A 16,115-nucleotide genomic window follows, 5' to 3' on the forward strand; every position below is an offset into this window, starting at 1 on the left:
GAGCAGCTGACCTAAAAGATAAGATCATGGCTAAGAAGGACACCTGGAGCCCTTGTGGCTGATTACCAAGACCAAGTGAAGTACCTACTGAAAGTCTACTAGAAGATGTGAATGCTATGAACAATCCCTACTGTGACCATCACTGAGACCAACCAGCTGATGTATAACACAGCAACAGTGATCCTTGAGATGCTTGGATACAAGATGAATACCAAGCATAAGAAGCAGTATCCTCCATGGAAAAGAAGGCTAGAGGCTAAGATCAAGGCAGCACGAAGGGAAGTTAGCCAGCTATCGGAACTGCAGAAAGGTGTGATGAAGACCCTGCCTAAGAAGTACAGCAAGCTGTCTATACCTGAGGCCTTAGAAACTGCCAAGCAAAGACTCACAGCCTTGGCTAACCGCCTAAAGAGGTACACAAGAGAGATAGAGGGCAGAAGAATAAACCAGATGTTCTCCACAGAACCATCCAAAGTGTACTCTCAGTGGCAGGGTAATAACATGAGAGTGGACCCACCAAGGTTGGAGACTGAGCAATACTGGAAAAACATATGGGAGAAGGAGGCATCACATAACAACAAAGCCCAGTGGCTAGTGGATCTAAGAGCAGACCACAGCAACCTCCCTGAACAGGATCCAGTAACCATCACAGTTGCAGACATCCAAGAAAGAGTCTCAAGTATGAAGAACTGGGCAGCACCAGGCCCTGACATGATCCATGCCTTCTGGCTAAAGAAGCTAACTGCACTCCATGAGCGCCTGGCTACACAAATGAACCAGCTGCTAATGGATGGGACCCACCCTGAATGGTTAACAGAAGGCCGGACAGTCCTGATCCTGAAGGACCCCCAGAAAGGAGCAGTCCCATCCAACTATCGCCCGATAACCTGCCTCTGCACAACATGGAAGCTGCTCTCAGGTATCATAGCGGCTAAGATGAACAGGCATATGGCTCAATACATGAGCGGGGCCCAGAAAGGAATTGGTAGAAACACCAGAGGAGCAAAACACCAGCTACTGGTAGACAGAACAGTCACTCGAGACTGCAAGACCAGACAGACCAACCTGTGCACCGCTTGGATTGACTACAAGAAAGCCTATGACTCGATGCCTCACTCATGGATCCTGGAATGCTTAGAACTATACAAGATCCACAGGACACTAAGAGCCTTCATCAGGAACTCAATGGGGCAGTGGAAAACAACCCTAGAGGCCAACTCCAAGCAAATTGCGCAAGTCACTATCAAGTGCAGCATCTACCAAGGAGATGCATTGTCCCCACTGCTGTTCTGCATAGGCCTGAACACCCTCAGCGAGATCATCACCAAGACTGGCTACGGATACCAACTATGGAATGGAGTAAACATCAGTCACCTCCTCTACATGGATAACATCAAGCTGTATGCCAAGAGGGAACGAGACATCGATTCCCTGATCCACACCACCAGGATCTACAGCAATGACATCAGAATGTCATTCGGATTGGATAAGTGTAGCCGGATGGTAACAAAGAGAGGGAAGGTAGTCAGAACTGAGAGGATTGTACTACCACAAGGCAACATAGCAGATGTTGAGGACAGCTACAAGTACCTTGGAATCCCGCAGGCACATGGGAATCATGAAGAGGCCGCAAGGAAAGCAGCAACCGCCAAATACCTGCAGAGAGTAAGGCAAGTCCCGAGAAGTCAGCTGAATGGGAAGAACAAGGTCCAGGCTATCAACACCTACGCCCTGCCGGTCATCAGATACTCCGCTGGCATAATAAGCTGGCCAAAAGAGGAGATAGAAGCCACTGACATCAAGACAAGGAAGCTCCTGACAATGCATGGAGGGTTTCACCCCAAATCCAGCACCCTGAGGCTGTACGCTAAGCGGAAAGAAGGAGGCCGAGGACTACTGAGCGTCAGAGCCACTATCCAGGATGAAACAACAAAGATCCTTGACTACATCAGGAAGATGGCCCCGACTGATGAGATACTTAGTGAATACCTCAGGCAGCAGAAACCCGAGAAGAAGGATGAGGAAGAACAGAAACCATCATGGAAGGACAAACCCCTACACGGTATGTACCACCGGCAGATTGAAGAAGTGGCTGATATCGAAAAATCATACCAGTGGCTGGACAAAGCTGGACTGAAAGACAGTACAGAGGCACTAATCATAGCAGCACAGGAACAAGCTCTAAGTACAAGATCAATAGAGGCCGGGGTCTACCACACCAGGCAGGACCCCAGGTGCAGGCTGTGCAAAGATGCCCTTGAGACAATCCAGCACATAACAGCAGGGTGTAAGATGCTAGCAGGCAAGGCATACATGGAACGCCATAACCAAGTGGCTGGCATAGTGTACAGGAACATCTGTGCCGAGTATGGGCTGGAAGTCCCAGGATCAAAGTGGGATACACCCCCAAGTGTGGTCGAGAATGACCAAGCTAAGATCCTGTGGGACTTCCAGATCCAGACTGACAAACTGGTAATGGCTAACCAACCGGACATAGTAGTGGTGGACAAACAGAGGAAGAAAGCCGTAGTGATAGATGTCGCCATCCCAAGCAATGGCAACATCAGAAAGAAAGAACATGAGAAGCTTGAGAAATACCAAGGACTGAGAGAGGAGCTAGAAAAGATGTGGAAGGTGAAGGCAACATTGGTCCCCGTGGTAATCGGAACACTTGGGGCTGTGACCCCTAAGCTGGGAGAGTGGCTCCAGCAGATCCCGGGAACAACATCAGAGATCTCTGTCCAGAAGTGCGCGGTCGTAGGAACAGCTAAGATACTGCACAGAACCCTCAAGCTCCCAGGCCTCTGGTAGAGGACCCGAGCTTGAAGGAGTAAGACCGCCCACCAAAAAAAAATGGGGGACGAGTGGGGAATTATTATTATTATGTATATGCATATACACTATGTAGCCAATGTCTACAACTGCTTGTCCCAAGCAGGGTCACGGAGCCGGAGCCCACCCAGCAATATATGTATAGTATAAATTATTACGAATATGATCAGGAATCGTCGATATTCAGAGAAAGTTTGATGCAGCTACTCGTGTAATGAACATAATTTCATTTGGTGGAAAGTAACTAACTACTTAAGAATCACACATCTGCAGCTATGTCTCTCCTCTTAATGCAATGCACATATTGTATTTTCTATGAGATGTACGTCGCTTTGGAGAAAAGCGTCTGCTAAATGATTACATGTACAAGTAATGTAAAACAAAACAGCAGGGCAGGACTAGGTAATATAGGGCAGTTCAGTGCAGGGGTGCAAAAACCTTCCACAGCAGTTGTGTAGCTCACAGAACTGGGGAGTATAATATAGCAAATGGATTTTTCAATTCAGTTCAATTGAATGTATCTTTATAGAGCGCTCTTCTCACGCAGTGATGCAGCACTGCATTTTTACATCTTTAAGTAAGCGGTATAAGAGTGCAAGGTGGCAGTGTGCAAACTGACAGCAGGACATGAATATGAAAGAGCAGTAGCGCAAGGTCACACACACACACACACAGCTTACGCACTGCATCCTAGGCTGACCACCTAAAATGAGTAAGTGTGCAGATAATGTCTCAAACACGTGGACAGCAGCACAAAACACAAAGCCATATTCAGTGTTCTGTCCTTTGTTGTGTTGATTATATTTTATTTAGAATATTTTTTTCAGCAAAACTGGGGTTGAACTGTATATTGTCCTACAAACAAACCAGTAGCTGTGGGAAACATGTGCCAGACACTCCTGCCCTATGTAAAATTATCATGACATGGTAAATTCGAGTAAATAGAATATAAACATAGTCAGAGGCAGTTCAGAAACAAGTTCTTTATATTTGGTTTTACCTTTAAAGTGTAGCTGACATGCTTGTTCCACACTGCACTACCACCATGTGCTTGTGCTCTCCAGCTACGACCACTGGTTTGACGGGATGGCGCTGCTCCACCAGTTCAAGATCTCGAGCGGCCAGGTGTCCTACAAGAGCCGCTTCCTGCGCAGCGACAGCTACCGGGCAAACAGCGAGCACAACCGCATTGTCGTGTCCGAATTCGGCACGCTCGCCGTGCCCGACCCCTGCAAGACCTTCTTCCAGCGCTTTCTTTCATGCTTTGAAATGCCGAGTGAGTTGGGTGTATACAGGAGAACACTTCAGAGCCTTTTGACACACACTCAGAAACTGGCCGTGAAACGCAGCGCTGAGTTGCCTCCAGTTCTTACATTCAGAATTACCTTTTACATTTACATTTATTCATTTAGCAGACACTTTTCTCCAAAGCGACGCACATCTCAGAGAAAATACAATTTGTGAATTACATTAGGAGACAGAGAGACAGTTGCAGACGTGATTCTTAAGTAAACCTAGTTTGTGTCTTTCACTTTATGCGCTGATGTTCATTGCACAAGTAGGTGCATAAAACTCACACTCACACACACACACACACACACACACACACACACACACACACACACACACACACATACACACATACACACACACACATTTTCAGAGCCGCTTGTCCCATACGGGGTCACGGGGGAACCGGAGCCTACCCGGCAACTCAGGGCGTAAGGCCGGAGGGGGAGGGGACACACCCAGGACAGGATGCCAGTCCATCGCAAGGTACCCCAAGCAGGACTCGAACCCCAGACCCACCGGACAGTAGGACTGTGGTCCAACCCACTGCGCCACCGCACCCCCTCCGCCGCATAAAACTCAGGATAGACTAATCCTGATCACCTTCCTACAATTTTTTTTTGAGATATACAAACATTTACGTACAATACGGTAGTAGCTGTGTAAAGGCTTATCTGGGCATGATCATAAAGTTACGATGCATGAACATTTGCACCATTCATGAGCTTGAGAGGTCATGGGTGAAGTGAGTCCGGAAAAGGTGAGTTTTCAGACCCTTCTTGAACGTAGACAGAGTTTCAGCAGTTCTGAGTGAGAGGGGGAGGTCATTCCACCACAACGGAGCCAGAACTGAGAACCTCCTCGCTTTACCTTTTGTGCACGGGATCACCAAGCGAGCAGAAGTAGACGAGCGAAGGGGGTCTTGGGGTGTAGCGGTTGATCAAGTCTTGTAAATAGCTGGGAGCAGTTCTATTCATAGATTTGTAGGAAATAACCAGGGTCTTGAATTTGATCCTGGCAGCTATATAGGAAGCCAGTGCAGAGAAATGAGTAGAGGAGATGCATGGTAACGCTTTGGCAAATCAAACACAACTCGTGCAGCAGCATTCTGTATCAGCTGCAGAGGTTTGATGGCAGTAGCAGGAAGGCCACACAGGAGAGAGTTGCAGTAGTCCAGACGGGATGTCACCATGGCCTGGACAAGTAGTTGCTCAGAGTCAGTTGTAAGGCAGGGACGGATCCTGGGGATATTATGCAGGATGTATCTGCAGGTCTGTGGCTTCGATGTGCTGAGAGGAAGATTGATTTCAGTACATCTTTTTAGATGCAGCAGTTTGATTTGTTTCTGTTTCTGTTGAAACCAAAGCCAGCAGTTCAGTACAATGCATTCAGTAGAGCTCTATTGTCTGAACCCCTGGCATAATGTACACGCTAAGGACATGTGTGTTTTATCATGTAGGCATCTATACAGATGACTGCTTGTTGTGTTACAGAAAACAGCCATACTAGAATAAACCGTTTCACAATCAAAATGCTACTTTTACTCTTGCACCAGATGAGAAACACAAGCCTTCTGTCTGTACTTCATAAGGAGGAGCACAGTGCCTGCAATATTTATTCTCAACTGCCACTGGCACCGATCCAGAACCTGCCCCATGACATACAGGCACACAGCTGTGGAGCACACATTAGGACTACTGGAACATCCCTCCTTGTTCGCATTCCAGCAGAAACGCTTCAGAAATGGCCATTGCATTGTCAATATGACCCACTCCTCATGTTCACTAGCTTCTCTGTCAACTGCTGATCCATTTGCCTTCTCTCTTCTGCATCCACTTTGTGTGTCAACATGTCCCTCAGAACCTACTGACAACGCCAGTGTGAGCTTTGTCAAGTACAAGGGAGATTACTATGTCAGCACCGAGACCAACTTCATGCACAGAGTGGACCCCGACAGCCTGGAATCTAAGGGGAAGGTATCCAACCGGAAGCAGGCAGGGGGGTTTGTCTCCTGAGGCTCAGGACCAGCATCTTCATCTTCAACTGTCACTAACAGTAGAACTGACACTGCTTTGGTTGTTTTGAGCGTCTATGGACAATGTTCTGCTACCACCCCACCCCGTTGCAGGTAGACTGGAGCAAGTTCATCGCGGTCAACGGTGCCACAGCTCATCCACACTATGACCCCGATGGCTCTGCGTACAACATGGGCAACTCCTACACCAAGAAAGGTCAGCAGGCCCTCCCCAGTCCTGTATGCGTGTCTTCAAAGACAGACGGCAGGTCACACCTGCCTGACATTCAGGATCTATTCAGCATCTGCTACGGGTCCAGAAATGTCCGGTGCAAGTGCCAGGAAAGGACTTTATTGTTGTTCCCTTGTGCAGGGAACCACATCCAAATCTCCTTAATAGAAGTGTAAAATCGTTTCCAGTTAGACATACAGTAAGAATAACGAAAGTGACAGGCCAGGACATGCCGGAAAAGCCTTGGCACAGCGTATCACAACACACTGCAGTGTAACAACCGCTCCACTGTTCTCTACAGTGGTGAACAATCTGCTTTCCATGCCATTTTATGCACTTAACATGCGCAGAAGGACCTACGTAATTATGATGATACACGAAATTGATTTTTTTCAAACTTCCTCTGCTTGAGGGTTGATGAATGAACAAATTCAAAATAAGGAGCACTAAATCAGACGGTTTCTTGTCCTACAAACAAGTAGTATGGGGGTTTCATCTCAAAAACTTTGCTTCAGGATATCAGCTGATCCTAAGCTAGAGATTTGCTCTGAGCAGCCGTTTATAAGCCTGTGCAGATGAGTGCGAGCCAACAAGGGTCATAACGAAGGCTCTGTCCTGGTGAACAATGGAGCCCTCTTTGTCATGGCCAAGGTCACCAACCAAAACATACTTCGGAAATTGACAGTCCACCACTACACGAGCGTGGATTTTTTTTTTTAAATAACCTGCATTACAACTGTTACATGCATTTAGATTACAGTCCCTTTGAATTTTGGTAGAAATTAAGTGAGGATGAGAGTATTATCTAAGCAAAAGAAAGGTATGTGGTACGTGCTGGAAAACACTAGTGACCCAAGCTGTGTACTCTGATTTCAGGTGCCTTTTACAACATCATTTGTGTGCCTCCGGAAAGGGTGGAACCCGAAGAAACCCTGGAGGGAGCTAGGATTGTGTGCTCCATCGCGCCAGTGAACAAGTCCAAACCATCCTACTACCACAGCTTTGGTGGGTGTGGTTACGCATCCGTGTTTCTCACCTTGACATGTGGCCTGTAGCAATCGATTGAAGAAAAGATTAATTATAACGCAAGAGAACAGTTACTTTCTTTTAATCGCAATTTACCTGCTTTTGGCAGTTAAAACACATTTTCTTCGTTGTGGCAAATGTAACTAGGCCAGAGGTTATATTACAGTTGCAGATCTCTACTAGGTTTGACCACATGTTGCCTCTGGTAACAAAGTACCACGCTTCAGAGGAAAAATTGGTTGTGTGTTATGGTTGAAGACAGGAGACGGATGCGACGGACACAGTTGCAGGTGCTCTGATTCGCAGATCGAACAAGGAGTAGACAAAAGATGTAGTGAGGGACGGGCGAGGTTCGGTCGAAGTACAATCTTTGTTTGTGGGATAAGAGACGTGGTCGAGTAAACGAAGCCAAGGGTCGAAAAGGTCAGAACGCGGAAACGGGAGTACAACGAAGTGACGGAGGGAGATCGGGAATGGCGAGGAGAAGCGGTTGTGGACCGCTTACGCTGGAGCTGTGGTTTCTCTGAGTGAGGTTCCACCAACAGGTGTGCCAGGGCAGCCTCTTTATACCCTGTCTCCCTGTTTCACAGCAGGTGCGGTCATCATGGACGAAGTTGTGGGCTTGACTATGTGTGGCGGGCATGTCGTTGCAGCAATGTCAGAGAACTTTGTGGTGTTTGTGGAGCAGCCCATCAGGATGGACCTGCTAAGGATCCTGACCTGCAAGTTGAGGGGGAAGGGCTTGAGTAAGGGGATTTACTGGGACCCCCAGCAGGAAACCATCTTTCACGTGGTCAACAAACACATGGGCACGGTGAGCTTTTGGGATCGGCAGATGGATGACATTTATGCTTTATCTACTCTGAATGGCCTTCACTGGCGCTTTACCGAGAACTTTCAATCAGAGCACGAAATTATAGTGCAGACACGTAAAAGCTTAAATAGGCAAAAACAACCTTTTGCTAAAAACTTCAGTATGACTGCATGGCCTACATTCAGCAGTAAAAATATCACTTTTGTTTCTGCGATAATGCCGGGCATCTGAAATATAATCCTACCCTGTGTCGCTTTTAGCCTGGCTGAAAGGAAATCGTGAGCTGCCAAGGCTCCAGGAAACAGACTGGACCTCTGTGAATGACTTCTTTGTCCTCCGTGTCCCAGCCAAGTGCCGTGAAGTACTACAGCAGGCCGCTGTCCACCTTTCATCAGATCAACACCTTCGAGGAGGACGGCTTCCTAGTGGTGGACCTCTGCTGTTCCGATGATGGCAGCGCCATTAACAACTTTCTGATCCAGAATCTACGCCAGTCTGGAGAGGCCCTCGATGAGGTTGGCACACACCCAAACACAAACAGTCACCCAAATATATTCATACAGGGATAAACCTGAGCAGGGTGATGAAAGTCTTGAAAATCAGTGTCTGTATTTTTCTGAGTGCCACGATACATGTTTTTATATTAGATGTATAACTCCATGACTGGCTCGTTCCCACGGCGATTTGTCCTGCCCCTGAATGTGGATGAAAACACACCCTGTGGGAAAAACCTGAACACACGCTCTGACAGCCCGGCGACAGCTATTAAAGTTTCCAACAATAGGGTATGCTGGAAAAACTGGTCTTTATGGTGTATGACAGTATTTCAGAATAAAATATACGTCCTGATGTTTATCTCTTGTACCTTCTTTTTTTAAAAGCAAACAATATAATGACTGTAAGAACAAAATTGTGAAAAATGTTTTAAAAAATTAGATGCTGCAACAAATTTTGTGTAATCGCTCAGTCCCTTCTACGACCTGTCTGTTCACCTCTTTCTACACAGGTGTATTGTACTCACGAAGATCTCCATGGAGAAGACCTCCAAGAGTTCGGGGGCCTGGAGTTCCCACAGATTAACTATGCCAAACACAACACCCGGCCCTACCGTTACTTTTATGGATCTGGCTTCAGGCACCTGGTGGGAGACAGCCTCCTCAAGATGGATCTCCAAGGCAAACGGCTGAAGGTCAGGGCATACTCACTCGACATTGGGGATAATTAAATCAATTCTGAATTAGCAGACTCAAGAGGTAGGTGGGACTCTCGGCCCTCTTATTTTTTTTTTTTAAACATCTATTTGTCTTACATGGAGGGTGCGGTGGCGCAGCGGATTTGGCTGGGGCCTGCTCTCTGGTGGGTCTGGGGTTTGAGTCCTGCTTGGGGTGCCTTGTGATGGACTGGCATCCCATCCTGGGTGTGTCCCCTCCCCCTCCAGCCTTACGCCCTGTGTTGCCGGTTAGGCTCCGGTTCGCCACGACCCTGCTTGAGACAAGTGGCTTCGGACAGTGTGTGTGTGTGTGTGTGTGTGTGTATTTATTTAATTGTTTTTACTTAGAAAGGGCGATTGGTGGCGTCGTAGCTGGAGCAGCTGTCTTTGGCTTCGAAGGTTGCCGGTTTGATGCCCCTCTTCAGCTATAGTGCCCTTGAGCAAGGTGCTCGCCCTGCGATTGCTCCAGTACCTTCACCCGGCTGTGTACCTGGGTACCTAATTGTGGCCCTGTGATGGACTGGTGTCCCATCCAGGGTGTAACCCCCCTGCTCCTTCAGTCTTGCGCCAATTGTCTCTGGAATAGGCTCTGGCTCACCGCAACCTCGCTCAGGACAAGCGGTTATTGAAATTTAGTTCTAATTTAGATATTTCTCACTGCAGTTAACTCAAAACCAAGCTATGAACAAACGTAAATGAGCAGATCAAAAGTGCGAAATTAAATTAAAACAAAGGTAAATTATTACCAACTGCGCAGTGAGACACAGGTTAAGTAATAGTCACTGAGTGACAGAATAGGGCACGTGGTGGGAATGAGACAAGGAACACAGTCACACACACCGTTTAGAACGGGCTCTTCACCCTCTGTAACAGATTTCTTTTTTTTTACTGGCATACAAAAATGGACACAAGTATCATTTGGATTAGCGTAAGGAGGTTTTTGCGGTAAAAATTAAAGTCATAAGAAAGCATCCAGATACAGGACACAGGTGCTGTTCACTCCCGCTGAATGGAACCAGGTGTGGCAGCAGCCCGGATTCTACCCTTCAGAACCCATCTTTATCCCATCACCTGGTGCCACCGAGGAGGACGACGGAGTCATCCTGTCTGTGGTCATCACTCCTACCCAGGTGAGATGTAGGCCTCCACAAAGGGTGTGTTTTTTCTGGTATTCTGTGAATTAGTTCTGAACTTTATACGACTTTCTTAAATGAGTAGAATGTGGCAGTGGCTTTGCATCTGGATGATAATGTTGAATTAAAATTCCGGTGTTACTACTGGGATTCTCATAGCGGTTAACAGAGCAACAGCTCACAGGAACACCAGTGAAAACCGCAGAGCAAAACCACCGTTAAAACTTCGTGTTACATTGACACTCTATCAAAGGATCTATCAATGGCCAAATCTGTTTATTTCACATCCCTGGCACCACGGGAGGCGGTCAGTGGCTGCGCTCCAGCTTTCTGAGCTGCTGACTAAACTGTTGATGACTCTTCAAGCTAATTACACCATTAACATGTGCAATAGTTTTTTTTTCTGAGACACTGAATATGTTATATAATGTTATGGCTGCTATTGCCAGACATGTCATTATCAACAGCAACACTCTTAATTCTCCTCAAGTCCAAAACAGAACAGAAAATAATAGAAAGACCAAAGAGACTTTTTTCTTTTCTTTTACCAAAGCTGGCTGCACACTGACGTGATCGTCTTTTGCTTCTGGTCCAGGAAAAGGGCACCTTCCTTCTAGTTCTGGATGCCTCAACATTCAAGGAGCTGGGAAGGGCTGAGGTGCCAGTCAACATCCCTTATGGTTTCCATGGAGCTTTCAACGCCAGCACCGTAGCATGCCATATTAACCACAAACAATCAAGAGTGGCACCCCTCTAAGATCCCTCTTCAGACCCAGAAATAACAAAAAAGGCCTTCTATTTTCTAAAAATATCATACATAAAATATAGAAAGCATATGGACAGCATACGCATGCCTTATACATTTATACCCATGCCTTTTCTGTTTCATTAAATTGCATGAAAATATTGAAAAATCACAGAACAATGTATGAGAAATTACTGACTTGGTAAAAAGATAAATTTCCAGGTGTTGTAGTAGGATAACATGGAAACAAACTCTGGGGGCTCCTTATTCTGGATGTCCATTTTAAGTTTCATAAAGTTTATCTGAAAAGTGTGCTTTTTCTGTCAGTACTCTTCTGTCAACTCGTCTTCGGTTGCTTTACATGCCTGTAGAAGTCAGTGTAGCTGTAAAGACGCTACGCTTTCCATTTTATGTTAGCATTACACCAAAGTAGCCTCATCAAAAGCGGTAAAACATGGCCACGATGAGCAAAACCACAAAGCAGCTGTGGGTCTCACAAAACTTGAAACAAACTTTAAGTTACACTATTTGACAAGTGGGGGGTGCGGTGGTGCAGTGGGTTTGACTGGGTCCTGCTCTCCAGTGGGTCTGGGGTTCGAGTGCTGCTTGGGGTGCCTTGCGACAGACTGGCATCCCATCCTTGGTGTGTCCCCTCCCCCTCCAGCCCTACGCCCTGTGTTGACAGGTTAGGCTCCGGCTCCCTGCGATCCCACATGGGACAAGCGGTTTCAGACAATGTGTGTGTATTTGACAAGTTAACATCTTGTGCCCAAAGTTTTATCAGTCATTAAAATCATGTCTATTTTGACTGTAACAGCTGTCCTGGGAAAGTTCTTGTTGCTCTATTGTTTCCTTCATGAGTCTCTCCAGCTAGGGCAGATCTTTGAAATCCAGTTTTCACTGAGGACTAACCTGTTGGCGGATTGCCCTTGGCTCTCTTACCCTTGGGTGTGTCTACATATACCCTGCAGGTTGATATGTAATTCTTTAACATGTGATTAAATAGTTGTTTTTTTGCTCTGGTGACACAGTGCACGTCCCAGATGGGCCATCCCTGTCTTGGGTGATCAGGAGAGACAGGAGCACAGCCGTATCAGTGCCAGCTTCCTGGACTGGTGTCACTGAATCCCCAGTAAGACTCAGCAGGTCCCGTCTTTCTCTGTTAAACTGTGATCTTTGCATCATTTCAATTCGAATAAGTGCATTTCATACATAAAGCAGTAATAAAACTCTCTCCAGCTGTCAAACCCAGTTAACATTAATCTCTAATTTAAAAACAGAATTAAAATATTTAAAGCTTTATGCTACTTTCTCTAGAATTACATATTACAGCCAGTTGTCCAAAAAATACCAAGGTAGACAGAATTTGACTATTAAATTCTACATTATGTTGTTATGTCTCCAGCTACGGCTGGTGCCCTGATCATCCTGAGTCCTCCAGTGCTGTAGTGGCATTGTTTCTTGTTGGCAGTTTGGAATACAGAACACGCCAGAGGGGCCCCAGCATCGAGAAGTGGCTTTTATTCTCCCTAATGTGACTGCGTGGCTCCAGGCCATGGGATAACATTGAGTCCTTCAAGTCCTTCAACGTCTTTGCCTTAGGGTGGCAGTGACCCCGTGCCACTTCACTAATGCATTGTTTCCTTCTCTGTAGTCCTACAGTGTTTGACTTACAGTGGACACACTGACCTGGCCACATCTGAACAGACCTTCATGGAGAAAGCACTTTTCACTACTCTCTGCAAGTTCGCATTTAGCACATCTCAGCTATACAGGATTTTTGATTTCCAAATCCTGCCTAAATGGGTGCCACAGTGTTGTGTACCACTCGTTACATGACATTTGCCTGTCGAGGACTTGTACACATGTGACACAAGAGGTCGCTGTACACAGTACAGGCAATTTCACTGGAGCCGGAGTAGCGAGATGTATGCATTTCTGTAAAAACAAAACAAAAGACAATTACTTCACCATTTTCTGCTACTTCCTCATAATTTTGTATAAATGTGTCTAAAACATCTCTGAAGAATATTGTGGCTTTTTGAACAAATGGCCTCCCTGAGGCAGTGAAACAATAAGCTTTTTAAATCCCATTAGGAGAACTCTCCTCCCGTATCTGAGTTTAATAGGCACCTTTAAAAAGCTGCTCAAAATGACTCTTTAAAATTGCATGCCCCTGGTGTACCATTGATTCTCAGGCTTAAAGAACAATTCTGAAATGGTCTTTCTCGTACTGCACCTGCAAAAGCTTACTTCAGAGTCAAGCAAGAAAGTATTTGGTATTCAGTCACTCTTTTTGCATTGTTCATGGTTAAGTAACTACTACATTGTCTAGAGTGGCTATGCAGCCATTAAACCATGAAAGAGAATCTATAGAATTCCAAATGCTACAATAAGCATTGATGATTAGATGTAATGCATAAGCTCGAATAAGTTAATACCTGTCACTTATGGTGAAGATTGTCCCCTCTCCCAAAATTGAGTGGCCACTGATTTCAAAAAGTGATATTTCACTTAAAGTCCCCATAACAGACAGAAAGAAGGATCATTTTTGTTCATTTTGTTTACCTCTCCATGCCCCAAAACCACACTCTTGCTCTTGTGTTCATATGTTTAACGTTAATGGATACAATATGGGGTGGCACAGTGAGTCGTGTCTGGGTGGTGCGAGAGAAGATGGGTTCGATCCCTGCTCACTCTGTGTGGAGTTTGCATGTTTACCCCGTGTTTGGGTGGGTTTCCTCTGGGAACTCTTGTTTCTTCCCACAGTCCAAAGAGATGCAGTTCAGGTGAGCTGGTGACTCTAAATTGCCCATAGTGTGTGTGCATGTGCATGTGTATGTGCGTGAGTTGCTTCCCTGTGATGGACTGACATTCCATCCGGGGCGTATCTTGCGTCCACTCCTTCGATGATACGCACCGGATCACCATGACCCAGATCAGAACAAAGCGATAACTGAAACTGGATGTTTGTATGACACAATACAAAACAGAATTTGAAAAAAATAATAGTAAATAAATAAAAACACGCAACAAGGGTTTCCACTGTTTCTTGGGGGTTTGCTGTGTGTTTACCAATTTGTCACATTTATACTTATATGCTATTAATATTTCATAACACACATGCAAAATGCTCTAATTCACACTCAGATGTTAATACAGGAACTGTAGGAAGGAAACAGAGCGCCATCATTTGCAAGTTCTTTCAATAGCACATAAAAAAGCTCATTTATTTCCTGCCTCAGCACACTTATTGTGAGGAGGCACAGCCTCGTCAGCAGGTAGCTAATTAGTGGGTTTAATTATCCCTGTAGAGGCCAGGAGAAACCACATAGAGCAGCTGTAATGAAAAGATTTTGCTTAATGAGTGTCGGGGGTTGAGAGGGATTGTTCTGAGCTATTGGGTTTGAGATGTTAAGAGTTTCTTCACAACACATACAGTCATGGAATGTCTCGGGCACTCATTGGGGAGCAGGTCACAAAAGGTGGGCAAAATTAGTCCGGGATCTTGGTCTTACACAGATTTACGAAGAAACAATGAAATAAGTAGTGAGCACTGCTCATGAGAAAAGATTTAGCTCTATAAACATGATGACAATTCTAACCAGACACGTAGCGGTGAGCGGAAAGAGATGTTTGTGAACTGCGTGCGTTTGGCGGTTCGGGAATTTCTGCTTTGGTGGCCAAAATAACTGAGCATTTCGCTCTTGAGGAGTAACATTTGATTTAGTTGTGGGGAAGAAAAACACAGTTTCAGTTCTAAATGCAAAAATTCTTAAACCGCGTTCAGACAAAACACCTTGTGCTCTTCTAGCTCTTGACCGTTGACATTATCGCAAAATGCCATCAGCCTGTTTGAGTTTAGGCCATGTGGCTTCTGCATTCCTTTTCGCAAACACCACGCCGCATGCTTTTGTGTGTAAATAAGGCCGTCGCTTTGAATAACCCCATTGTTGAAGAACGGTGGAATTATGTGACATGGCAGCTGCGAGGAGCGAAGAAGACTGGAGGCAATGAGCAGTTGGAGCAGGTACATTTCCAGCTTTCTGCTGCAGGCAGCTTCCGCTGCCCAGGACACAGTGTGCCCATTAGCCTTGACTGGACTTCAAGCTCAGGGCTCTTCTAGGAATGACATCTTTGTTAACAATAAACAAGGCTTACAAGGCCTGTGCGGATGTGGATTTCTATTGCACAGCCTGAAAAAAATCAACAAAAAATACAGTGTGCTCTGATCAATGTATGATAATTATCCCACACAAAAAAGTTAACTTACATTAATTTTAATGTTACCCTTTATTTAGCTGGCACCTTTGTGCAGGGCAGCTTGTAATGTTAGGTAGACATCTTTACAATGGTTTACTCATTGACATGGCAAGGTACTCTTACTGTATCCATTCATGGTAAGTACCTTAATTAAGAGGACTGCAGCAGGAGGGCAATTGGAACCAGAAGCCTTCAAATTTCAGGACAATAAACGTGACAGGACTGTTCACCTAATGCTAGAAGTGGGGAGTCAAAAGCAGTACTCAAGCAAATACGCTGTTACGTTAAGAAATACTAAGTAAAAGTACTCACCTAAAAATTTACTTGAGTTGAAAAAAGAATTTGTGAAAAATTACTCAAGTAGTCAAATTAATTTGAAGTGAAGCTTTTTAATATTCTGAATCACTATTAATAAAACAGGGGGGCGCGGTGACGCGGTGGATTGGACCGGGTCCTGCTTTCCGGTGGGTCTGGGGTTCAAGTCCTGCTTGGGGTGCCTTGTGACAGACTGGTGTCCTGTCCTGGGTGTGTCCCCTCTAGCCTTATGCCCCGTGTT

The 16,115-nt window shown here is 45.6% G+C and overlaps 1 protein-coding gene across 4 annotated transcripts in view; it reads left to right on the forward strand.

The window, feature by feature from the left end:
- LOC108936233 (beta,beta-carotene 9',10'-oxygenase-like) overlaps positions 1 to 11,888 on the forward strand; it is a 31,246-nt gene extending 19,358 nt beyond the window's left edge. For 3 of the 4 annotated variants that reach the window (XM_018755483.2, XM_018755486.2, XM_018755484.2), the window contains 10 exons: positions 3,897 to 4,108; positions 5,983 to 6,098; positions 6,251 to 6,353; positions 7,245 to 7,373; positions 8,048 to 8,208; positions 8,556 to 8,723; positions 8,856 to 8,993; positions 9,215 to 9,397; positions 10,438 to 10,548; positions 11,147 to 11,888. In XM_018755483.2, the coding sequence (XP_018610999.2) occupies positions 3,897 to 4,108; positions 5,983 to 6,098; positions 6,251 to 6,353; positions 7,245 to 7,373; positions 8,048 to 8,208; positions 8,556 to 8,723; positions 8,856 to 8,993; positions 9,215 to 9,397; positions 10,438 to 10,548; positions 11,147 to 11,308 (1,483 nt within the window). In that variant the 3' untranslated portion in view covers positions 11,309 to 11,888. The remainder of the gene's footprint in view (positions 1 to 3,896; positions 4,109 to 5,982; positions 6,099 to 6,250; positions 6,354 to 7,244; positions 7,374 to 8,047; positions 8,209 to 8,555; positions 8,724 to 8,855; positions 8,994 to 9,214; positions 9,398 to 10,437; positions 10,549 to 11,146) is intronic. The other variant, XM_018755485.2, reaches the window with a different exon arrangement.
- The last annotated feature ends 4,227 nt before the right edge of the window (positions 11,889 to 16,115 follow it).

This window comes from Scleropages formosus, chromosome 4 (genome assembly GCF_900964775.1).
Source record: "Scleropages formosus chromosome 4, fSclFor1.1, whole genome shotgun sequence".
In the NCBI taxonomy this organism is placed as follows: Eukaryota; Metazoa; Chordata; class Actinopteri; order Osteoglossiformes; family Osteoglossidae; genus Scleropages; species Scleropages formosus.